The sequence below is a fragment of the Lithobates pipiens genome, unplaced genomic scaffold (assembly GCF_037356315.1).
Source record: "Lithobates pipiens isolate NorthernLeopardFrog02 unplaced genomic scaffold, aLitPip1_a1.2 Scaffold_18, whole genome shotgun sequence".
Lineage (NCBI taxonomy): Eukaryota > Metazoa > Chordata > Amphibia > Anura > Ranidae > Lithobates > Lithobates pipiens.
In genome coordinates, this window is record NW_027507758.1 from 436,943,060 (window position 1) to 436,970,147 (window position 27,088).

Below are 27,088 nucleotides of genomic sequence, written 5' to 3' on the forward strand. Positions count from 1 at the left end.
GCTCCACGGGCAGTAATCCTTTGAGAGCCAGCCATCCTGACCGGATCTGTTCTGATGTCTCCGTAATGGACTAAGGCCTGATTCACACCTATGCATTCTTAGTGCTTTTTGCATTTTGCAGATTTGCACTACAGAACGTGTTCCATAGGAAACCATGGTAAATGAACTGCAGTGCAAATCTGCAAAAAGCACTAAAAATGCATAGGTGTGAATCCAGCCTTAATGAATGGTACCCGGGCCCGTCATCCGAAGACACAAGGTTTTGCTTGCAAATGCTTTTAAAGCTGGGCCCTGGGATCCAGTACTTTTTGGTAGTAAAGCCAATAAAAGTTTACTGGCAGGGTCTTCTCACAGGTCCAGGATTGCGGGATTACCTGAGTGTACCCCTGTTCCTGAAGGTTTCCTTTCAAGGCCTCGGAGCCTACCCTAAAGGGTGAAGATTGTTTTTTGTTTTGTTGTCATGTGAGGTCTATGTGTCACCACTGGAGGCTGTATTGAGCACTCACCATTCTGACGCTGGAAACAGCAGAAGCTCCACTCTCCTCTCTGTTCAAGCCAGCTCAGACCCTCAGGTATGAAGGGGGGTTCTGATCACTCCCTGGACCCCCAGATTGGCGGTTTTTGATCCTTTTAATGCCAGCCAGCTGCCTCTTCTTTTTCTTAAAAAAATAAAATAAAATGCTGGCGCTCACACACTTTCCTGTTAAAAGAGGAGGGGGGGTGTTTTCGCCCGGGGGCGTGGCTAAATGGCGTCAGACGCCAGCCACACGTGGAGGAAGTAATTTTAAGCTATACAGGAAAAGCTGCAGTCTGGCCGTGGAGGGACAGAGCAGAGTGGTTGCTGGTCAGGTTTGGTGTCACAGGCACCCCCTTTTGTTGACAACATTCTACTGTATAGCTAGGACTAATAGCAGCTTTTGTACTGTACTATAGCCTAGCAAGTGTAACATTCTTTTGCTGGTACTACCTCTGCTTTGTACTGTAAGCTATGAGTGACAAGGGGACCAGGAACTCCTCTAAGGGTTCTAACGGGTTAATGGTATACAACAAACTAAAACCCCTTCCAAAAGAATGTCTTCCTCCCCTGAGGGATAAAAAGAAAAATACGGCCAGTCAGATGAGCCGTCAAGGGTAGAACACTTCTGTCCCTGTGTATTTCATACAAACAGTTTTTTTTTCTCTACCATTTAAAAAGATTATTGCTATGATGTCTCTCCATAGTAGGACTAAACATAGCAGATTCCCATCTAGTCCTCTGGGCCCTTTTGTTAAGGTGCAGGAGGCTGGGGATCAGGTAGGTCTTCCCAAATATTATATAGATACTTATTTTCCCTCTTCGAAGGATCCTAACGGGGGGGGGGGGGGGGAGTAGCCACACAAGTCATGTGTTTTTCTACTCCCTTACTTAACCCTTTTGTTGCCTGCAGCACAGGCTCTTGGGGTATCTACCTCTAATAGGGTTAATTTGAACCTCTCCCACCTGGGGATGTTTTTCCTATTCATGCATAGCTATGTATTCTGAATGGGAACATTTCTATGAAAGAAATGGGAGGTTCCAGCTATTAATGCTGCAATCACCTCAGTGAGCAGAGTCTCGCATGTCCAGTGGATAATGCACTGATGTTAAATGGATCCAGCAAGTTAAGGTTGGATTTTCCTTTTAAAGACAATATGTCTTTTGCAGTTCTAGCTGCAAATGGAGTAGTCCAGTCCATTAACCCTTTAACGTCTGCTCCACTATTTTGGTGGAGCACATTTTGAGTCACGCAAATGCATTGGAATATGGACTCCAAGGGGTTAAGGAACAAGTATGAGATATCTGAAATGTCTGCCTGATCAGCAGGCCCTGCAAGGGGCTGGTATATTTGACGCACTGTGTCTCACAGATGCTATGAAGGACTCGATCGTTTAAGCCCTATGGCTTATACTTGGACTAGTGCATTTTTGCAGAGGTCTGTGGCTGAAATATTAATCAGCCGAAGCACCAGGTGAAAACCCTTAGCCAGTCTGAGTCCCTTTCTGGGCTAAGACTATTTAGAATGAATAAGTACATCCAAAAGGGGTAAAGCTCTCTTTACCAGTAAAAGGAGGTTCAGACAGTTCTTTTAATCGTGCAGCCTCTCCTATGCCTTAGTTCTCAGGGGCAGCACCAAGATCTTGGGGGCAGAAAGCCCATAAAACAGAATGCTAAGGCCTTCTTATGAGGGGAGCACCCCCACTCGTTCGGGTAATGTGATTCTCAGTCTGGCAGGAACAATGTTAAGAGCAGAGGGATTTCTGCGATTTTTCTTCTCTAGGTTACATCTAGAGTTTCAAGAGCCCGGATGGCCCAGTCGGCTTTCGATCTGAGGTTCCGAGTCCTGTTTGGGTGCTGCCTGTGGGGGTCCTTGGGGCTGCTGATGCAGCAGTCTTTGTGCAAGAGTATCCGTCTCCTCAAAGAATGCTCCTAAGGTTCCAGGGGAAAAAAAAAAAAGGAAAGAAGTCTCTCTTTCTGGCCTCTGTATCAGCTGTTATCCCAGTTGGTGATATCAGAGATTCCCTTAGTCGAACAGGGGTTTTTTTTTTTTTTTGCGTGAACCGTTTAAGGTCTCAGAGCCAAACAGAGGTAAGAACCATTCTAGATCTTGGAGATCTGAATCGGCACTTGAACAGCTGATCCTTAATTCGATCGGCTGTGTCCATCCTGCAAGGATTTCTACGGTTTGAAATATAAAATTATTTTTTCAATCATGGCACTCACTACGAGTGTTCTGAAAGATTCTGGCACCTCCTTTGGCCAGGTTAAGGGCTCAAGGCATAACGGTCCTAGCCTATTAAAGGATCTACTTTTAATAGATCATTCAGTCTCCGGTCTAAAAACAGAGTCTTGTCTCAGCTGTAGATATCTGAAATCTCTAGGTTTGATTCTCAGCCTAGGAAAATTCTCCTTTAAAACCATCAAGGAGGTTACTTGGGAGGCTGGTTATAGATACCATACAGAAGAAGGTATTCTTACCCCAGACGTGAATCAGTTCCATTGTAGGACTAATTCAACTTCAGGATAAAGGAAAATTCCTTAATTCGGCTGCAGGAGATTTTTAGGGGAAATGGTGGTCTCCTTCTGGGCCGTCCCTTACATGCAGTTTTATTCAAAGGCTGCTTCAAGACACCATCCTGTCGGTCTGGAATAAAGAGGATTCGGGCCTTGTTTGTTTCCAAAACGCTTGGCTCCCAACATAGGTCAGAGCCTAAATTGGTGGTGGTTATCCAGCAGGAGGGAAAATCTTTATCCTACAAGGTGTTAACAGATGCCAGCCTTCGAAGGCTGGGGAGCAGTCCTGGATGCAAATTCTGTCCAAGGGAGATGGTCCAGGTTAGAGGACCTTGCCTATCAACTTTGTTGGAAGTTTCAGGCAGTAAATCTGGCCATAGAATCTTGGCGGTCAGATTACGGGACTGTCCTGACAGGATTCAGTCTGACAGAGCCACAGCGGTGGCTTACATCAATCACCAGGGGAGGCACGAGAAGTCATGCAGGCCAAAAAAAGGAGGTGAATAATGTTCTAGCTTTGGCAGAACACAACACTCCTTGCCTATTGACAATTTTAATATTTCAGTCGTATTATTTGAGACACCAACAATTGTTTCCGGGAGAATGACCTCTTCACCCTGACATCTTCCTAGCAAGATGTCAGATGGGGTACTCCAGACATGGACCTATTCGTGTCCAGATTCATTAATAAGGTTGACAACTTTGTCAAACAAGGGGCCCGCTAGTAGGCGGAGCAGACGCATTAGTCTTCCCAGGAGATCAGTTTTCACTGATCTCTGCATTTCCTCCAGCTCTGCTACTTCCGCACCTTCTCCGCAGGATTAAGCAGGAACAGAAGGAGGTGATTCTGGTAGCCCCAGCTGGGTCCCAGAAGATCTTAATTTATCGAGATCATAAAGAGGGCAGTAGAAGTCCTTTGGACTCTGCCATTATAGCCAGACCTTCTTGCACAAGGTTCGGTATTTCATCCTACTTTACGGATAAGGAGTTTAACAGGTTTAACTGTTTGAATCCCACTCTATAAAAGATTGTGGGTGATCTCCTTCAGTAGTGTCTACTTTGACTAATGCCAGGAACCCGGCTTCCAGAATCACTATAGAATCTGGAAGGCATAGGTTTTTTGGTATGGATCCAGGGGTTGGCATTCCAGGAAGTATGTCAATAGCAGGATTCCTGCATATGGGATCTGAAATTAAGCTGGCCTTGACTTTTATCTAGAGCCAGATCCAGGCCATGTCAATGTCTATCTTTTCCTATGGCCTCTTGCTTCCCACTCTTGGTGCGTAGCTTATTCAGGGGGTAACGCAGTTTATCTCCCTATCAAGGCACCTTTAAATCCTTAGGATTTAAAATTGGTCTTTTCGGCTTTGCCAAATCAGCCGTTTGAACCTTACGACAAATTCTCTTGGTTCTTTGAGAAAAAAAAAAAGATGATCTTTTTTGCTTGCCATTTCTTCTGCTAGAGGAGTATCGGAACTAATGGCTCTGTCTTGTAAGAGCCATATTTCATCCTTACCAAAAGTGGTAACATGTTTTCATTTAAACAAAGATATATTATTCTTTCTTCCTTTCTCCCCAGAAGCCTTAATCTGGAGAAGAGAGAGCACTACAATCTCTTGATGTAGTAAGAGCGCTCAGAATCTATTTAGAGGCGTCCGCTCAGATTCGCAAAACACAGGTTTTGCTTGTACTGCCGGAGGGTCCACGATATGGACAGGCAGCGTCAAGATCCACTATTTTCCAAATCGGTTTGTCAAGTGATCAAGCTTCAGCTTAAAGAAGAAAAATTTTCCTTCTCATATTAAGAGCACACTCATCCAGGGTGATTAGTGCCTCTTGGGTGGTGCATCATCAGGCCTCTATGGCTCAGATCTGTAAGGCCGCAACTTGGTCTTCGGTGCAGACGTTTATCCGATTTTATCAAATCAATATTAAAGGTCATGAGGATATTGCCTTTGGGCACAGCATACACTGCAGGCTGCAGTATGAGTCCTCTGGCCTCCTGTTTCCTTGATTCTGTCTCTCCCCTCAACCCCCCCTTCAGTTGCCATTGCTATGGGACATCCCACATAGTTATTACTATGGCTGTATCCCCTGATGTGAGAAAAGAAAATAGGATTTTTAAAACCGCTTACCTGTAAAATCCTTTTCTTTGATGTACATTAGGGGACACAGAGGTCCCTCCCTTCTTCTTATACAGGTTCATTGCTTGGCTACAAAACTGAGGACTCCCAGTAATGGGAGGGGTTATATGGGGGAAGTTCACGCCTTTAAGGGCATGCCAGTGTCAGCACCTGATACGCCGATATAACCCACATAGTTATTACTATGGCTCTGTGTCCCCTGATGTACATCAAAGAAAGGGTAAGCTGTTTTAAAAATCCTATTATTTGACTTTGCATAAAATTGTTGGGAAAGATGGTGGCTTCTTTCGAGGCCTTTCCTTATGCTCAATTTCATTCAAGACTGTTGCAAAACCATATCCTGTCAACTTTGAATAAGAAGGTCCAAGCTCTGGACTTCCCAATGAATTTAACCCCCAAAGTGTGTCAGAGCTTCAATTGGTTGATATCCAAGAATCTTCAAAAAAGGGAAAATCCTTTCTACCGGTTACTTGGAAAATGGTAACAGATGCCAGCCTTCTGGGCTGGGGAGCCATCCTGGCAGAGGCATCTGTCCAAGGGAAATGGTCCAAATCAGAGATGACGTTGCCCATCAATATTCTAGAGATTCGGGCAGTACACCTGGCCCTGGAGGCCTGTACGCTAAGACTACTGAATTGTCTTGTCAGGATCCAATCCAACAATGCCACGGCCTATTTCAATAATTAGGGGGCATGAGAAGTCGTGCAGCCCAGAGAGGTGATTCATATTCTATCTTGGGAGAACATTCCTTGCCTATCGGCAATTTTCATTCCAGAGATGGAGAATTGGCAGGCAGACTACTTGAGTCGCCAACAATTGTTCATAGGAGAATGGTCCCTTGACCTCGACAGCTTTCTGTCAATATGCAAAAAATGGGGAATTCCGGACGTGGATCTGTTTGCGTCCAGATTCAGCAGTATCGACAACTTTGTGTCAAGGACTAGGGATCTGATGGCATACGGAACAGATGCCTTGGATTTCCTGTGGGATCAGTTTTTCACTGATCTATGCGTTCCCTCCTGTTCTGCTTCCGTGCCTTCTCGCAGGATCAAGCAAGAGGGCAAGGTGGTGATTCTTGTGGCCCCAGCAGGGCCAAGGAGTTCTTGGTTTGCCGAGATCGTAAATATAGCGGTAGGGGACCCTTGGACCTTACTGCTATGGCCAGACCTTCTCTCGCAATTCCATCCTACCTTGCAAATGCTAAATTTAGCGGTTTGACTATTGAGACCCACATTCTAAAAGATCGTGGGCTGGTAGTTTCTACTTTGGTTAATGCTAGGAAGCCGGCCTCCGGAGTCTTATACTATAGAATCTGGAAGGTATTGTGTCCTGGTGTGAATCCAGGGGTTGGCACCCCAGCAAACATGTCATAGGTAGGATCCTTAAATTCCTACAGATAGGATTAGAAATGAAGCTGGCCTTTGAGTACTATCAAAGGCCAGATGGTGGCTTTATCAGTGTTTGTTTGTTTTTTTCCAACTACCGCTTGCTTCACACTCTCTGGTTCTTAACTTTTTTCAGGGGTTAACTCGGATAAATTCTCCAGTTGAGTCACCCCTGAACCCTTGGGACTTAAATTTAGTCTTGTCAACTTTACAGAAACAGCCTTTTGAGCCAATAAGAGATATTCCCTTCTTCCTTTTGACAAGGAAAATTTATTTTCTTGGTTGCCATATCTTCTGCAGGAAGAGTATCAGGCTGCTCTTTCTTGTAAAGAGCTATATTGTTGTTTTTTTTTTTTTTTTTTCTTCCATTTAAGCCAGGATATTGTTCTGTTTTAATTTTTTCCAGAACCTCGTTCTGTGGAAGAAAGATTACTACATTCTTTTGATGTGGCGAGAGCTGTCAGTCTATTGAAAGTGTCCGCTCAGATTCATAAAACAGATGTTTTGTTTGTGTTGCCTGACAGTCCTAAAAGAGTCAAACAAGTAATTGGCCAAAAAACTAAAGCAGTAATCCAATATAAAGTAATTTAAACAATAAAATGCTGAAAGAGCATAGAAATACAAAACAAGTCTGTTATGTATAATATGTGTGGGTAAGAACGAGGAAGTCCATAAATAGTACACAATACTAAATGTGGACACAATATGCTCAACGGCAATGCAAGTAGACAGGATGGGAAAGGGAGGAGGGGGGAAAGAAAGGGAAGAAGGGGGGGGTGGTGTTTGTAGGGAAGTCCACGCTCACGGCAGCCGTCTGGTGGGAACAGAGCTCATGTTCCCAATACACTGAAAAAATGAGGAGGAGGAGGTGCCTCTGGGTGCAGGCTGTATGACAACTTTTATTCAAAAAAGAGAAATGATATAAACTCAAATTTTGGCACTGAAAATAAGGCGTAGAATGGCCCCAAAGACAACAGGGGTCATCAGTGAAGTCAGTCCCTGGACAGCCTGGGATGTGTTTCCTCTGTGCTTGTCTCTGAGAACGCTGGATGGCATCTGGCCGACAGCGATGTGTGGACATCAGAACGAGGCTTGGGATGCAAACTGTAATCTAGGCGAGGGGTAATGATGTCACTGGACATGCAACGCGTTGCTCGAGCTGGCTGGCCGTGAATAGTGTGACGGCCGTGCTCCTTTTTCAAGCTAGCGGAGAGGACAGGCAGCATCGAAATCTATTTCTAAATGGATTTGTCAAGTGATTGTTCAAGCTTATGGTTTAAATAGGAAAATTCCTCCTTTTCATATTAAAGTGCACTTCTCCAGGGCTGTTAGTGCTTCTTGGGCAGTGCATCACCAAGCCTCCATGGCTCAGATCTGCACGACTGCAACTTGGTCTTCAGTCCATACATTTACCAGATTCTATCAAGTAGATGTAAAAGCTCATGAGGATATTGCCTTTGGGCAGTGTCTCCCTCCAGTCTCCCTCCCTTCAGTTGACATTGCTATGGGGCATCCCACATAGTAACGACTATGGCCCTGTGTCCCCTAATATATGATAAGAAAATAGGATTTTTATAACCGCATACCTGTAAAATCCTTTTCTTTGAAGTATATCAGGGGACACAGAGGTCCCTCCCTTTGGTATACACATGTATTGCTTTGCTACAAAACTGAGGTACTCCCACCAGTGGGAGGGGTTATATAGGGAGTACATTTGTTTTAATTTAGGATGTGCCGGTGTCCATTACCTGATGGTGGCCTATAATCCACATAGTAACTACTATTGCTCTGTGTCCCCTGATGTACTTCAAAGAAAATAATATTACAGGTAAGCTGTTATAAAAATACTATTTTTTTTTCTTCCTCAAGGGCACAATCATCTGGCTCGTTTTGTGAGGGAGGAATTTTCTGCTACCATTTCTGCCTTGCCGTACTGACTCTCAAGGGTTCTCATGGGTTTGGGATAAAAGTGGGTGTGCTCTGCTTCCTCCCCCCTTTTCTGGGGGGGATGAGGTGTCGGAGGATCATCCTCAAAAGGAGGATGCTGTTGAGGAATGGGAATTCTCTGTGGATAGGTCCTCCCAGGAGGGATCTCGGGGTCTGGCTCTGCCTCAGGCACACAAGACCCACATTGGGGTTCCTTGCACACATAGTGAGCACTAACTTAAAAATGCCACGTCCAGAGTCCTTTTCTCCTAAAATCACTGGATTTGAGCCCTGGCAGCTGTCTTAAACAACCCAAATCTTTTCCAAGGCACCCTCACTTGCAGTAAAAGATGTTTGCTGATTAAGCTCACCTGAAATGTGTTTTTACCACTGGAGCAATTTGCTCAGCAGTACCCTGTAGAGGAGGAATTTTACAATAAACTGGGGTTCTCCAGCTTTTGAGCTGGCTGTTTCCTACTTGAATAAGACCCTGACGCTCCAAGTGGATGAGGTCCTGGTCTTCAAGGATGCTACAGATGTCAGGTTAGAGGTCCTTTATAAGGTGGCCTCCTCTCTGGTAGGATCAGTTTTGTAGCCCTTTGTAAATGAAAAAATGTGCTACATATATTTTTTAATTATTATTATTATTATTTTTTTGTGATAATATCTCACTTGATTGTTGCAGCTGTATTTTGTTATTAGACATCACGCGTGCAGTTTATTTTTTGTATTTAACTTTTGTAGCCCTTTGTAACTGATATGGGAGTTTGCCAGGCCCTCAATGTTTGGGCAAAACATTGAGTTTCTCAGTGGAATCCTTTGAAAACTACATAAGGCAGCTTTCCTGAATGGGCATGTCTGTCCACATGAGGATTTTATGGCTCAATTAATTCCTGGAGTATTTAGGCTTCATTCTCAGCATGGTACAGGTGAAGGAACTGAACTTTGATTCCAAGGTAGAGTCCCTGATGTTGAAAATTTCAAATAGACTCCAGTTTTGGTCAAAATAATCCAGAAGGCAGCTTTGAAGTGGTGTTTTCCCCAATCTGTTTAGATGTGTTGTCCGTGTTCCTATGTTGCACGCCACTCATGTTCAGTGCTTTGGGACATCCCAAGTAGCCATGAATATGAAGTACTCTGTGTCCTGTGATGTACTCCAAGACAGATAAACCAACAACCCTAATATTTTACCTGTCAAGTTGTATTTCTTTAAATGTGCTGCATGATAAGCTTTTTTCTAATTTTAGGAGATCGTTAAAGTAATAAACGCCAACCAGGTGACAGTCATTAGTGGAGAGACTGGGTGTGGAAAAACTACCCAAGTGACACAGTTTATTTTGGATGACCATATCATGAGAGGCAAGGGGTCTACATGCCACATTGTCTGCACTCAACCAAGAAGAATAAGTGCCATATCGGTGAGATATTATAACTACGTTCTCAACAAATTGTGCTTTTTTTTTTTTCTTTTTTTTTTTAATGGCCATGTTATTTTAAGCAAAATAGAGGCTTTATGATGGTCGGGTTGTTTTTTCAAGTTGTAGCCAAGATTATTGTAATACTAGGATATGTACTTCATTATTTTATAGGACCAATAAATGTAAAGCATAGGTTAACTTTAAGGGCTGCATTTACTATTGCACACATACCAAATGGGAACTTGATGTATTTGGATCAGTATTGGGTTTCCTTTTATTTTTTTGCTTTACTTCTTAGTGAACCTGGCACCACCAATGTCAGACTGAAGTCCATCAGTTGCTGGCCTGTCAGCTGCCTGGCCTCTGACTGTCTCTTTATTCTTGAGAATGAATAATGATGTAAAATGACATAACCAAAAGCTACCAAGGTTCTATTGACACTGCTATACATCCAGGAGTAAGTAGACAGTGTGTGAGGGCGAGCAGTTAAGGTAGGTTTCAGGTGACCCCCTTACTCTTTAAATTCAAGTGCCTGGCTCAGATTCTGCTAAATACGGATATGTGAACCTTCTTGTATATTTTTTTGCCTGTAAATAATCCTCCCCCCTCCTCATTGAGTATTTTAATTGCTGAAGGTGTCCTAGTTCAGAAGATTCTCCTTGTTGAGTTTCTATTACACAATAGTGACACATTATACGTGGCTCTGAAAACTTGACTTGGTTTGTGTAGTTATTTGCCTAAGCCTAGTCCTGACTGGTCAGCCTTTTATTCTGTAATGATCCATTTCAGGCTAAAAGAGCCTTACCTCTGACTACCTGTAGTATCAATCATTCAGGTTACCGTATATGCCGGTGTATAAGACGACCGGGCATATAAGACGACCCCCTAATCTTACTGTTAATCTTACATTTTTTTCTTGTACTTACCGTATAAGACGACCCCCTTCCAAGGCTTCCGACGCTTGATATTCCGTCCTTCTTGCTGGAGCAGGAGCTGGCGCCATATCCTTCTTCCTGCTTTTGCTGGAACCAATCACAGCGAGCGATGTATTCTATTAATGAATACAAAGCCTGCTTGGATTGGCAGAGGCTGTATCATCATCAGCCCGCGCCTCTCTGACTCTCAAAGCCAATCCGAGCAGGCTACAGAGTAGCCTGCTCGGATTGGCAGAGGTTGTTGCTCCAATCCGAGCAGGCTCTGTATTCATTTGAATACATCGCTCGCTGGGATTGGCTCAGCGGTATATACTGTATGTAGCCGAAGCTACATACAGTATTACCGAACCCTCAGCAGGCATCGGAGGGGCTGACCCGGCGTATAAGACGACCCCCGATTTTCGGCCAGTTTTTTTAAGTGTAAAAGGTCGTCTTATACGCCGGCAAATACGGTACTATAGTGTACAGGTTGTTGGTTGTGCTTCAGTAGATGCCTCTCCTTTTATGTACTATATCCTAAAAATCTAGTTCTAACTACTTCTAAAACTCTTGAATTGTTCACATATCTGTAAATAATAATTTTAATATGGGAGTTTAGTGACTTGTTTTAGTATTTTAATAATGTATATTTTTTTCACACTCTGTACTTTGGTTAGGTAAATTCTTCAGTGAACATGTTATTTCTTCGGAAAGAAGAAAATAATCATATACAACTTGGTTGTGTTTCTGCCTCCAGAAGATTAGACACTGGCGAAACATAAAACATTAACCTAGTCCCCACTGTATAGCTTCCCCTCTAACCTTTGTCAAGCCTCAGAGTTTTTTTTTCTTTTTTTCATAGTGAATTGTGAACCTGAAAAACAACCCCACACCTCGCACATAAGAGTGCACTGGTCCAAATAATTTGGTGGCGGGGGGATTATGGTGTGGGGTTGTTTTTCAGGGGCTGGGCTTGGCCCCTTAGTTTCAGTGAAGAGAATTCTTAAGATGTCAGCATACCAAGACATTTTAGACAATGTCATGCTCTCAACTTTGTAGGTATTATTTACCCTTCCTGTTCCAACATGACTGTGCACCAGTGCACAAAGAAAGGTCCATAAAGACATGGATGAGCGAGTTTGGGGTGGAGGAACTTGACTGGCCTGCACAGAGTCCTGACCTCAACTCGAGAGAACATCTTTGGGTTGAATTATAGTGGAGACTGCGAGCTAGGCATTCTCGTCCCATATCAGTGCCTGACCTCACAAATGCTCTTCTGGAAGAATGGTCAAACATTTCCATAGACACGCTCCTAAACCTTGTGGACAGCCTTCCCAGAAGAGTTGAAGCTGTTATAGCTGCAAAGGATGGGTCAACTCAATATTGAACCCTACGGCCTAAGACTAGGGTGCCATTAAAGCAGGGGTTGACAAATTTGCTTGGAATCTAGGAGCCAGCTAAAAAAATTAGGAGCCAGGTCCGTGACGGCGATCTGGACCTGTCCCTGGCCTGACATGGAGACGAGTGAGGGGAAGATAGCCCCCTGCCACCTGTCTCCAAGTCATTGCCCATAGCTCTTAGAGGGACATTTTATTTTTTTTATTTTTTTCAAATGACAAATTGTTTTTAAATTGCATTTTAGTGTAAATATGAGATGTGAGGTCTCTCTGACCCCAGATCTCATATACAAAAGGGCTGTCATGCGTTTTTCTATTACAAGGGATTTTTACATTCCTTGTAATAGTAATAAAAGTGACACACTTTTTTTTTTAAAGAACAGTGAAAAAAATAAAACGTTAAAATAATAAGAAAAAATAATAATTTTAAACGCGCCCTGTCCCACCAAGCTTGCGTGCAGAAGCAAACTCATATATGAAAGCGTTGTTCAAACCACACATGTGAGGTATCGCTGCGATCGGTAGAGTGAGAGCAATAAAGCCCTAGACCTCCTCTGTAACTTAAAATGTGCAACCTGTAGAATTTTTTAAATGTCGCCTATGGAGATTTTAAAGGGTAAAAGTTTGTCGCCATTCCACGAGCGGGCGCAATTTTGAAGCATGACATATTGGGTATCGATTTACTTGGCGTAACGTTATCTTTCACAATATAAAAAAAAAATTGGGCTAACTTTACTGTTGTCTTATTTATTTATTTTTTTATTAAATTATTTTTCCCCAAAAAAGTGCGCTTGTAAGTCCGCTGTGCAAATACGATGTGACAGACAGTATTGCAACGACCACCATTTTATTCTCTAGGGTGTTAGAATAAAAAATATATATGTTTAGGCTGGCAGGCAGGGGAAGCTCCATTAGCATTGCTGGTTTGTAATTCCAACGGCCACCACAAGAGGACGCCAGATTCCAGAAGGAACCATAGGACCGCAGAAGGCCTCAAAGCTGGGGGCTCAATTACCGGCTGCGCGGCCCGACGCGATCACGCCGGGGGGGGGGGAGGTCCACGGAGACAGGATACCCCCAGCTGTGCTGCCCCAGGCGCCAGGTCGCTAATTCTAGTCGCAAATGCGACCTGGCGCCCGGTTTTGTCGAGCCCTGCATTAAAGTGTTTGATAGATATATAAAAATAAAATAAATGTGTGTGTATGGCAGGCGTCCCAATACTTTTGGTAATATAGTGTATGTGTTCTGAGGCTGTTTGTGTCTCCTTTGCATGATGCTTGTTAATGGCAGACTGCTATTTCCAAACCCGGTGTCACCACCGTGTCCCAATATCTAAATTGACTCTATCATTAGATGTCTGTGTTCAGCTAATTTCGCTCTGTAACTAACCTATGGTTATGACATAGGCTCTATTTTCTGATTTATACAGGCAGTGAACTCGTAGTTTCTTTCAACAAAAGCTTTCTTCTTGCCACTCTTCCAGAATGGCCAGATTTGTGGAGTGCATGACTAATAGTTGTCCTGTGGACAGATTCTCCCACCTGAGCTGTGCATCTCTGCAGCTTCCCCTAGAGTTACCATGGGCCTCTTGGTTGCTTCTCTGATTAATGCTCTTTGCCCAGCCTGCCAGTTTAGGTGGCTGGCCATGTTTTGGTAGGTTTACAGTTGTGCCATACACTTTTTATATCCTAACCCTGCTTTAAACTTCTCCACAACTTTATCCCTGACCATCTGGTGTGTTCCTTGGCCTTCATGATGCTGTTTGTTCACCAAGGTACTTTAACCAACCTCTGAGGGCTTCACAGACCAGCTGTATTTACACAAATGAAATTACACACTCTATTTGGACTCTATTTACTAATTGGGTGACTTCTGAAGGCAATTTTGTTCTACTAGATTTTAGTTTGGGGTATAGGAGTAAAGGGGGCTGAATACAAATACACGCCACACTTTTCACATATTTATTTGTAAAAAATGTTGAAAACCATTTATCATTCTCCTTCCATTTCACAATTACCGTATATACTCGAGTATAAGCCGAGATTTTCAGCCTCTTTTTTGAGGCTGAAAGTGCCCCCCTCGGCTTATACTCGAGTCATCGCTGTCTGCCCGCTCGATCAGCGTGTCGAGCAGACAGACAGCGGCCATTCTGATTCAAAAGCCGCGCCTCCGGCTCCCCCTTCGCCTGTGATAGGCGGAACACTGAATTTCCCAGCAGCCTGTGTTCCGCCTATCACGGACTTCGTATCATCCTCGTACTACGGACGAGGATGATACGACGTCTGTGATAGGCGGAACACAGGCTGCTGGGAAATTCAGTGTTCCGCCTATCACAGGCGAAGGCGGCGGCGCAGCTTTTGAATTTTACAATGGCCGCCGACGAACGAAGAGGGCACGGGACGGAGGCAAGGCACAGGACGGCACGGGACGGGACGGGACGGGACCGGAGGCAAGGCATGGCGGCGAGGCACGGCGGCGAGGCACGGCGGCGAGGCACGGCGGCGAGGCACGGAGGCAAGGAGGCTCGGCACGGGACGGAGGCTCGGGACAAAGGCTCAGGACACAGGTAGGCTGGACACACACACACACACACACACACACACACACACACACACACACACACACACACACACACACACGGATACACACACACGGATACACACACACACAGGGATGGATGGATGGATGGAGACACACACACACAGGGATGGATGGACGGACACACAGGGATGGACGGACACACAGGGATGGACGGACACACAGGGATGGACGGACACACACACAGGGATGGACAGGCATGTCTTACCCTCGGCTTATACACGAGTCAATAAGTTTGCCAGTTTTTTTGGGGGTAAATTGGGGGCCTCGGCTTATATTCGGGTCGGCCTATACTCGAGTATATACGGTATGTGCCACAAGGCTCCCACAACTTTTAAATAACGTATTATTATTCCTGCTCCTTATTCTTTGCGGTAGCATACCTTTTTTTTTTTTTTTTTTTCCATCAAAGTAAAAAAAAATAGAGCATACAAAAATATAGAGTGTTCACAGGAAACACCTACTGAAAAATAAAAGCAAGATGTGACAATCGCATACAAAAAAAACTACAAGCAGGAGTAGTTTTATATTGTGAGAACAGATTTGCTACTGGAACACCGTAACTTAGTGTAATATCGCTGAAAAATGGATATAATAGTATAAAATAAAACCTAAGTAACCAAGGTCAGAGAGAGAAAGGTATCATAATGGCCTATGTACTGATGCCATAATTCCCAGACACGATTGTGAGCTTCCATTCATTCCTGTATTCTAGCTATCATTTTCTCCATCAACTCCACATCCTTAACCCTAGCCTACAGTTATTAAGGGGATAGAGGGGAGCGCCGCTTCCAATGGAGGGCGATAAGACCTTGTGCAGCCATAATAAGTAGCAACTTCCTGTGAGGTTTGAGGATTTTAAGTGAGGAGAGGCCCAACAGAAGAGTTTTGGTTCCGTGGGGATAGGCACCCTAAAAAGGGCCAAAGTTTCCTGAGCTGGGACATGTGTGGCTAAGGATTTGATAGTGATTTCCTGTTCCTCCTCGGTAATAGATGCATTAAGAGAGTGAAGGTCTGAAGGCTGAAGATGGGAGATCCCACTGTGCTCAAGATATTGATTCATATGATCTTGTAATTCATGAGAGAGAGGGTCGTGAGGGATTCCAGGATTATCTTATAGGTCAGTATAAAACTCCTCAAAGGAATGGATAACATCTTGGGGGATGAGATGGACAATCAGACCGATCCTTGATATCGTGTGGAGCTGTCCTATAGGTGTGGCCGCGCATTTCTCTAGCCAGTAGAGAATGGACCTTGTTACCCTTATCATAGTATAATTGTTTCAACCTAATTAAAGCTTTTTCTACTCAGCCCAATGCCATGTCTCTAAGAGTAGTGCGTAAGTGGACAATCTTTTTAAGTAAAAGCAGGGATGGGGTAGTTTGCAACTGGTGTTCTAGAACCCAACATTCTTTTTCAGTTTGTAGTTTAAAAAAGAGTGTTCATTTTCATAGCTGAAGAGATTGCTATGCAACGACCGGGAAGGACGGCCTTATAGGCTTCCTTTAGGACAGACACACATCAGGGGTATCAAGTGGTCAGAGGGCATGAGGGATCCAGGGTTGTCCCCACGCATGCAGGGGTCAGAAGTCATTTGCAGCAGGCGGGGGAAGTCACCTGTGCACTATGTGTTGGGCATAGAGGCCTGAGCAGATGATGCGGCCTGTACTCCATGTGGCACATTCTGAAGGGGGAGCAGCCAGGAGAGAGACTTGCCACTCCTGCCAGTGTTTGCAGTTGTCTGTTCTCCGGAGCTGGCAGGGAGAGATCTACAGGATTCTGATCCAGCTCATGGTGCAAGGAGGAGAGCCCCTGAGAGACTTTGTATCCCGAACAATTCCTCTGGTAGTTGTGACTGCAATCTTTCTTGGTCTACCTGACCTTGGCTTAGTATCAAGAGAGCCCTGAAATTTCCACTTCTTAATAAGTGACTGAACAGTACTTATTAGCAAATGTAAGGCTTTTGATATCTTTTAATATCCTTTTCCATCTTTTTAACCACTTGGCGCCCAAGCTACATCACATGACATCGTGGGCTTTGTGGCGTTATATCTGAATGATGCCTGAGGCTGCAGACATCATTCAGATATCGGCATTTTCAGCCGGCATTTCCCTGCACCATAAGAACAATCATTGCAGCTGTTCCGCCGCTTGATCGTTTTTATGGGTGGCGGAAGGGGATGCCACCCTCCGGTGCTTCTACCGACTCACCGCTTCCATCGGTGAATCATTCACAGGATCCGCCAGCCCCCGGATGGTATCATAGAGATTTCCGGCGGACCAAATGGTCCCCGGAGTCTCTATGATCGTTCGGAGGCCAGGCGCAATGTTAAAATGTCACACCCGGCCTATGCATTTAAAATAACTGCGCCACCTTGGCTGGGAAGCCTAGATCGTTTTTTTTTTTTTTTATATATATCAGGCTTCCCAGCCTAGAGGTGAGATATGGGGTCTTATAGTTGAACAATGCAGCTGTCACTTCCTTTGCTTTATCTTTCTTTTATGTTATTGCTACTCATATGATACTTGTATAAAGCAATACATTTTGCAATTTGTTTCAACAAAAAATTCATAGGGCATCTGCCTCCTTTTGTTAACTTTTTTCTTTAATTAGCTAGCAATGTACCAGGTAACTGTCAGGTAAGATTTTTGCAGCAGTACCCACACAATTAGAAATGTATAATAATATTCACCTCTCCTTTTTAACTTTTCATTGTAATACATTTTAACATTCTGCTCATTAAAGTTGTGATAACAATAAGATTTTTGCACTGTAAAATTTTAGTTGAATCCATTGAGGGATCAATAGAAAATATACAAGTGGGTTATGCTACTGCCTCTGGAAAGTATGGAAACTGGTAAAACAAAGCATAGGCCAGCTAACTTTAAAACCCCACCTTCGAGCTTCAGTTTTGTAATAAAGCAAAATGTACAGCCAAAAATTTGTGTATACAACTGGTACTCCCACAAATCCACAGGCCAAGATAAAAAAAAAAAAAGTAAGGGTATAGTTTACCAAAACTGGCAAAATGAAGGACTAATAACCGTGTAGTTAGAATAATAGGTGTTTGGGTAGGGGGCGGTAACACCTAGAGCAAGGTTCTTCAACCAGGGTTCTATGGAACCCTTGAGTTCCTTCAGAGGTTGGTAGGGGTTCCTTGAGCACTGAAGAGTTTCCTACTCCTAGTAACCATTGACATCACTTATCTATTTTTTTTAGCTGTGTATATGAGGAGTCAACAACGTAAGATTGTCCTCCCACAAATCATTAATATAAGACAACGCTTTTCCTCTGACCACCATTGTAAGGGGCACTACAACTTTCACAATTGGTCATTTGTTCCATTTCATGATTACTTTTTTTCCTTATGGAGCACAGGGGAGTGTTAAATAAAACAAAAGTATGTGCTCTAGGTGTCAGATATGCTAGATACAATACATTCTTTATTCTTTTATTTATTATTATATTTACAACTTATTGACTACATTGTGCCCTGAGCTACAGATGACATGGAATTATTTCAAGGGTTCCTCTATATTAACCACTTGCTTACTGGGCACTTAAACCCCCCTCCTATCCAGACCAGTTTTCAGCTTTCAGTGCTCTCACACTTTGAATGACAATTACTCATGCAACACTGTACCCAAATGATTTTTTTTTGTCCTTTTTCTTTCAAATAGAGCTTTCTTTTGGTGGTATTTGATCACTTCTGTGTTTTTTTATTTTTTCGCTATAAATGGAAAAAGACCGAAAATTTTGGGAAAAAAAATATTTCTTAATTTCTGTGATGAAATTTTACAAATTTAGTAATTTTTCTTCATAAATTTTGGCCACAATTTATACTGCTCCATATCTTTGGTAAAAATAACCCAAATTAGTGGAAATTATTTGGTCTGTGTGAAAGTTTTAGAGTCTACAAGCTATGGTGTAACTGTAAATCATAAAAAAATTATCTGATGTACTGGGGGCTTATCTCATTTCTTGAGACCCTAACAAGCCAGGAAAGTACAAATACCCCCAAATAACCCTTCTTTGGAAAGTAGACATTTCAAGGTATTTAGTAAGAGGCATGGTGAGTTATTTGAAGTTGTAATTTTTTTCCCCCAAATTTTCATTGTAATAGCTTAATTCTCTCACATGGCATGTGTATACCACGAATGCCACCCCAAAATACATTCTGCTACTCCTCCTGAGTATAGTGATACCACATGTGTGGGACTTTTACACTGATTGGCCACATACAGAGGGCCAACATGCAGGGAGCACCATCAGGTGTTCTAGGAGCATAAATTACACATCACATTTCTCAAGCACCTATTACACTTTTGAAGGCCCTGGAGCACCAGGACAATTGAAACGCCCACAAAATGACCCTATTTTGGAAAGCTAAAACCCCAATGTATAATCTGAGGCATAATGAGTGAACGGTTCATTTTTTTCCAGAAGTTTTTGGAAAACGTGGAAAAAAAGAGTGCATTTTTTTTTTTTTTTTTACACAAAGTTCGTTAATAAGATATTTCCAACACATAGCATTTACATAGCAAAAATGACACCCCAAAATGCATTCTGCTACTCCTCCTGAGTATGGCAATACCACATGTATGAGACTTCTACACAGCCTGGCCACATACAGAGATCCAAAATGCAAGGAACACCATCAGGTCTTCCAGGGACACATAGCATGCACATACCAAGAATTACACCCCAAAATACATTCTGCTGAGCAAAGCGTAAACAAAAGATTACCTGTGGTTGTAGTAGCGCAGTTGTACACAGGAGGATAGCACTGGTCCAGGCAGCAGGCAGGGACTTGGTCAGCAACGGTGAACACAGTTCTCCAGGCAGGAATACTGTCCATATAACGTCCAGGGTCAGTGCAGGCAGAGATATTGTCAGCAATGCCAAAAATATTGGTTCTGGTAGTAGGCAGGAACATGTGGTGTGGTTAGTGTGACAGGCAGAGACATAATGACAGTAAGTCCTACAGGCAGAAGTAGGGCCTCATTAAGGACAGGATGGGGACAGGGGTAGAGGCTTCTCCCACCGAAATCTCTTTGAAGCCTGAGTCTCCAGACCCTAATCTAGGATTGAGAAAACAAAAAAAATGTTTTCTTTATCCAGAAAAACAATTCTGGAGCCCCTCACATATGAGACCCCTGTGTTGAATCCCACTAGTCCAGTTGCAGAGTACAAGATCAGTCCAAGAGGCAGGCAAATATGGTCAAACAGTCCAGGGTCAATTCCAGATCAGGCAGAGGTATGTACAGAATTGGCAGACAAAAGCGTGGTTGAATAACAAGCCAGGGTCAGTTACAGAGCAGACAGTGGCATAAGGGGTGTGAAGGTGTGTGAAGGCAGGAACTGAGGATTAAGTTTACCATCCTTCACTAATAATTTATTGAAGTATGGTAACGGCGAAAACATTCACCTATGCATAGGCCTGGTTGGGAAGGTCATTGTGCACGATAAAAAGATTTCTCTTCGGACTACTGCTCTGGTACACACCTTACATTTTTTTTTTTTTTTTTTTACATCTTTGGCCTGTTGGTTTGGGAGGGATTTTATCGGGAAAGTGGCGTTTGGAGAGTCGACTAAGAACATCCGATCGGATGTTTTCTGGTGGGCCGTTCAGGAATATAAGGGCAGTGGAAACTTCCTCCTGGTAGCCAAGGAAGCGTTTGGGGTTTTGGGTGGAGTTGCGGTAAATTACAAAGGAATTGTATATGGCCAATTAAAAAAATAAATTGCGACTTTTTTTTATACCACTGGTATGTCCGTCTTGTAGCAAGGTATGGTTCCATAATTTGGTCATTGAAGTCGACTCCCCCCATGAACAAATTATAATCATAGATGTATTTAGGTATTATTTCCACAAAGGTATCATTGTGGATTGAAGATAACATGTAGACATCCCTTTTGTCCCACCACTTCACTGCCAAAATCTCCTTGTCTCGCCGACGTGCCGTTTCTCCTTTTCTTCATTTCTTATTGACAAGACTTTGAGTAAAGTTTTTATTTATGGTGCCACTTGCTGGCGTCTTCATCCGGTGAAGGTTGTGGAACAGGGGCAGAGATGTGTAGAAGTTATCTACGTATAAATTGTAGCCTTTCTCCAGTAGGGGGTATATGAGGTCCCAAACAATTTTCCTGCTTGATCCCAAGTACTCTGGGCAATTGGGGGGTTGCAGCTGGGTGTCCTTCCCTTCGTACACTTTGAACGCATACAAGTACCCTGTGACTCGGTCACATAATTTGTATGAAAAAACCCATAAGCCGCGCTAAATAGATACCAAGGCAAATACAACCAACTATTTGTGCAATGATATAAAGGTAAATGTTGAAATAAATATTAATAAATACAACCAACTACTTGTGCAAAATAAACAAACAAATATTGTATAGAGTATAGCAACCCTATATGTGTATATGCATATACGTGATACAAAACATATAAGTATTAGGATTCCTGATCTCAAAAACCCACAAATGCTGATGGGCACATATAATGGGAATCAGTAACACACACCTATTGTAAAATATATACACCCAATGTGTGAACAAAGAGTCCGTATAAAAACAAAAAAGGGGGGTAGCGTAAGGCCCAGTAAGGGTCCTCTGAGTAAACACCCCACACTTCCTGGAAATCCAAATGTGGGAGCAGTTATATTCAATCCACCACCAACACACGATAAGATTTACTGCTTACCAGATATGAGTGACCCCCCACTACAGAGGGTCGCACGGGGCTTAATAGGAATGGACGTCACTTCCAACCACAAGATAAAAGAGGTTCCTCGATGTCTTCCTGGATTCACTCTTTTAGGAACTCTTGGGAAGAGAACTCACTCCCGGACACTCAACTCAGTAGTCCAAACAGACTCAGAGTCAGGGACATCAAAGCCATAGGGGAAAGATAAAACTCAAAATAGTGTAAAACCCTTTTTATTTTAAAATTAAAAATATAAAAATACACTTACAAGCGTATAAAAAAGGAAAGCGCCTTAAGTCCGTGGCGCCGGCCGGACGCACACGGACAGACTCGTTCTCCTGGAACCCGTCACAAAACCGAGGTGATGAATAGCGCACCGCTCAGCCTCGGGCTGAGCGGTGCGCTATTCATCACCTCGGTTTTGTGACGGGTTCCAGGAGAACGAGTCTGTCCGTGTGCGTCCGGCCGGCGCCACGGACTTAAGGCGCTTTCCTTTTTTATACGCTTGTAAGTGTATTTTTATATTTTTAATTTTAAAATAAAAAGGGTTTTACACTATTTTGAGTTTTATCTTTCCCCTATGGCTTTGATGTCCCTGACTCTGAGTCTGTTTGGACTACTGAGTTGAGTGTCCGGGAGTGAGTTCTCTTCCCAAGAGTTCCTAAAAGAGTGAATCCAGGAAGACATCGAGGAACCTCTTTTATCTTGTGGTTGGAAGTGACGTCCATTCCTATTAAGCCCCGTGCGACCCTCTGTAGTGGGGGGTCACTCATATCTGGTAAGCAGTAAATCTTATCGTGTGTTGGTGGTGGATTGAATATAACTGCTCCCACATTTGGATTTCCAGGAAGAGTGTGGTGTTTACTCAGAGGACCCTTACTGGGCCTTACGCTACCCCCCTTTTTTGTTTTTATACGGACTCTTTGTTCACACATTGGGTGTATATATTTTACAATAGGTGTGTGTTACTGATTCCCATTATATGTGCCCATCAGCATTTGTGGGTTTTTGAGATCAGGAATCCTAATACTTATATGTTTTGTATCACGTATATGCATATACACATATAGGGTTGCTATACTCTATACAATATTTGTTTGTTTATTTTGCACAAGTAGTTGGTTGTATTTATTAATATTTATTTCAACATTTACCTTTATATCATTGCACAAATAGTTGGTTGTATTTGCCTTGGTATCTATTTAGCGCGGCTTATGGGTTTTTTCGTTTTTATTTGCATGTATGTGACATAGCGAAAGCCGCAGCTGAATATCCTTACAGGATTTTCTTTATACATTTACACATTCACACATTCACATATTTAACCTTAGCGCAGTTATTTTCTTTTTTTCTTTTGTATACATAATTTGTATACCTTCAATCCATAGTGGGCCATTTTGCTGGGAATAAATTGTTTGATTTTAAGCCCGCCACTAAATTTAACAAGGGACTCATGCACACATATGTTTTGGTCCGGGGTAAGTAGCTGGGGCAATACTTCAGAAAAATAATTTAGAAGTGGCCGAATTTTGAAAAGCCTGTCATAATTTGGGTCATTTCGTGGAGGGCACTGGGTATTGTCATTGAAATGAAGGAACCTCATTATCATGAGGTATCTGTTTCTAGACATTACCTTGGAGAAGATTGGCATGTGGTGGAGGGGGTGGGTTGACCAATAGGACATCAGTGTTTTTTTGGTGAGTCCCATATTAAATGTGAGGCCTAAAAAAAACTTCAACTCCTCCACCATTAGGTCTCTTCATTCGTAGGGATGGGCATAGTAGGACATTGGATTATTTAAGATAGATTGTTGGGCATAAAGGTTGCACTGGGCCACAGCATGTCCTCGGTAAAAATTTAATCAAAAAAAATTATTGGGGAAAAATTCTCCATGTCCACCTGGACTCGTGGCTGGGCAGTGAAAGGGGAAATTTTGTCTTCTCCTGAATTAGGAGGCAGCCACAAGGGGTTCTATAGGGCATAGGGAAGGCTGGCATGGGTCCTTGGCCTTTCTTGCAGAGGTACTGTGGTGCTGGTGGATGCCACTGCCTCCTCACCAGAACGCCTTTGTTTGGTGGGCCGAATATCTTCCTCCTCTGAATCGGTCATTGTTCCACTACTGAGGACTGGCTCATAATTTATGTCCAACTGAGAATCAGAGTCTGGAGGGGAATCTGAAAAAGAGAGCTCCCCATTGCTCTTGTTGGCCTGGGAAAGTATTTGGTGGTACTCCTCGGCGGAAAAGCCTCTTTTGGACATGGTTGCGGGTGGTAATTCGACTACACAGGTGGGCACTGATAGGGGCGGCATAGGTGGGCACTGATAGGGGCGGCACTGATAGGGGCGGCACTGATGGGGGCAGCACAGGTGGGCACTGATTGTGAAGATGTGCAGATGGATAGTGGGCCCCGATTGGCACAGGTGGGCCCCTGTACTGATGGGGCACTGTACTGTTTGGGCACTGTTTGGATTATAAGCACACTCACAAGTACAGCAGATACTCTCTCTTTTCACACGCTATCTCTGAGTAAGGAGAGAGAGGCGGCAATGAGAGATGATCTCATATGTTTACATGTGAGATCATCTACCATTGGCCTCGCCGATCGCGATGTAAACGGCCGCTGTGATTGGCCGTTTACAGCGATCTGTGACTGGCTGTGTCCAAGGGACACGGCCAGCACAGAATTTCTCCGATGCCTGCTTGGGAGCGAGGAAAGGGGAGGCCCAGGAATTGACATCCGCGCTGAAGCCGTCATTCGGCTACAGCCAGATGTCAGGTGGTTTGAAAGGTTAGGAAAAGCTGGTTTATGGCATTAAATATATGAATTCAATGTAGTGTCTGTAGATATTTAATGGTGCATCAGTTACGTAAATATACTATCTAGTCGACTTTGAGGATAATAGTTACCAAAAAGCCTAGAGAGCAATCGCCTTTACAAATCAATTTTTCATATTATGTATTGGCAAATGTAATTTGTTTGGTGTAGGGAAATGCACAATTTTTATTTTGCATTTTTTGATTAGTCTTTACTTGTGATGTTTATTGTTTGGCTTTTTTTTTTCTAGAGACCTTGCTGCTGTAATGGTTGGTTAATTTTATATTTTTTATTAGAGAATACTTAAACTTGTACCAATATTTATTTTTAGGTAGCGGACCGTGTTGCTGCAGAACGAGCTGAATTGTGTGGGAGGGGGAATAGCACTGGCTACCAAATCCGTCTTGAAAGGTATTCCATGGCAATTTCACAATTTATTAGCACAATAAGTGTCCCTTTTGGCACTGCTTCAAAATAAGTCATATTTTTTATTTGTCAATAAAGTGTTCCAGACATGTGACCCTTGTCTGCAGCTACTACATGCACAATTGAAAGAACATTTATATAGTTAAAGTATAACTAAAGGAAAAACTATTTTGGAACATTGAAAGTGAAAAGTAAAAGAAAATTCCAAATTTTGGGTTGGTGTCAGAATAATAATAAAGGGGAAATCTTCCAATGAGGACACTAGTTCTGAAGACCTGGGGGTCCCCAAGAAATTCTCTTAATTTGCAGGGATTTCCTCACACTTTTTGGCTATGGAACAGGAATTGAAGGGAAATCTCCACAGTAGGACACAGATGGAAAAAAAAAACTGGTGACAGGGATTATAACCCTCCCTTGCTATATTCAAATGGAGAAAAAAAAAGTTTTGCCTATAGTTCTACCTTAAGCTTCACAATAGTGTTTTTTACTTGAAGCTAATCTGATACATTTTATTTTTATTATATGTACAGTGGGGCAAAAAGGTATTTAGTCAGCCAATTGTGCAAGTTCTTCCACTTAAAAAGATGAGCGAGGCCTATAATTGTCATCATAGGTATACCTCAACTATAAGACACAAAATGTGGAAACAAATCCAGACAACCACATTTGTCTGATTTTTTTAAAGAATTTATTTGCAAATTATGGTGGAAAATAAGTATGTGGTCAATATCAAAAGTTAATCTCAATACTTTGTTATATATCCTTTGTTGGCAATGACGGAGGTCAAACGTTTTCTGTAAGTCTTCACAAGGTTGTTACACACTGTTGCTGGTATGTTGGCTCATTCCTCCATGCAGATCTCCTCTAGAGCAGTGATGTTTTGAGGTTGTCGTTGGGCAACACAGACTTTCAACTCCCTCCAAAGGTTTTCTATGGGGTTGGAATCTGCAGACTGGCTAGGCCGCTCCAGGACCATGAAATGCTTCTTACGAAGCCACTCCTTCGTTGTCCGGGTGGTGTGTTTGGGATCATTGTCATGCTGAAGGACCCAGCCAGGTTTCATCTTCAATGCCCTTGCTGATGGGAGGAAGGTGTGCACTCAAAATATCACGATACATGGCCCCATTCATTCTTTCATGTACACAGATTAGTTGTCCTGTTCCCTTTGCAGAGAAATGGCCCCAAAGCATAATGTTGATACCCCCATGCTTCACAGTAGGTATGGTGTTCTTTGTTTGCAACTCAGCATTCTCTCTCCTCCAAACACGGCGAGTTGGGTTTCTACCAAATAGTTCTACTTTGGTTTCGTCTGACATTCTCCCAATCCTCTTCTGGATCATCCAAATGCTCTCTAGCAAACTTCAGACGGGCCCGGACAGATACTTGCTTAAGCAGGGGGACACGTTTGGCACTGCAGGATCCGAGTTCCTGGAGGCGTAGTGTGTTACTGATGGTAGCCTTTGTTACATTGGTCCCAGCTCTCTGCAGGTCATTCACTAGGTCCCCCCTGTGTGGTTCTGGGATTTTTGCTCACCATTCTTGTGATCATTTTGACCCCACGGGGTGAGATCTTGCATGGAGCCCTAGATCGAGGGTGATTATCAGTTGTCTTATATGTCTTACATTTTCTAATTATTGCTCCCACAGTTGATTTATTCACACCAAGTGGTCACCAGACAATCAGTGGTCCATGGATTATGCTGTTTTAAAAATAATGTAATGGAAAAAACATTTGATTTTACCATATATTCTACAGCCCCATAATTATCATAAGTGAAAAAACATTGTAGGTCTTAATTTTGCTTGGATTTGGTAAAATAACAAAAATACTGCACCGTCAAGCTGTTAGTTTAACATGAACATCAGCCCCTTTAATGCTGATAACCTTTTTTTTTTTTTTTTTTTATTATTATTATTATTATTCTCCCTCGCAGGACACCAAATTGGTCATTCTTAGACCAATAAGTTATGCTCCACCTCCAGGTGATTGGACACTGTCAAAAAGCAAAACCTAAATCTGGCCCTGCATAACCTCTCCCACTCCCAGCATGCCTTCAGTACTGGCACTGTACCCAAAGTGAAGCACTCGCCTTGGCACTCTCCTGCAGCAGTGTGAAAGTGCTTGTGGGGTGATATACAGGTCCAGGGCTGTGGTCCTCTGCGGTGAATCCACGTTCCTGACGAGTAAAGGTTGGGTTAGGTCCCTGGGACCTACACCTCTGCATCTGAAGACTGCATCAGTAAGTGCCCCTCTCTAGGATACCAGTGTGCTGTGCTTTCACCCTTGGACAGTGGGAAGCTGCAGTAAAGAGCTGGCTATGAG

General features: G+C 43.1%; 1 protein-coding gene across 1 annotated transcript in view; it reads left to right on the forward strand.

Moving 5' to 3' along the window:
* Positions 1-27,088, forward strand: part of DHX36 (DEAH-box helicase 36) — a 154,060-nt gene that overhangs the window by 40,823 nt on the left and 86,149 nt on the right. The window contains exons 5-6 of the mRNA XM_077488121.1: positions 9,734-9,904; positions 24,671-24,750. Of these exons, the coding sequence (XP_077344247.1) occupies positions 9,734-9,904; positions 24,671-24,750 (251 nt within the window). The remainder of the gene's footprint in view (positions 1-9,733; positions 9,905-24,670; positions 24,751-27,088) is intronic.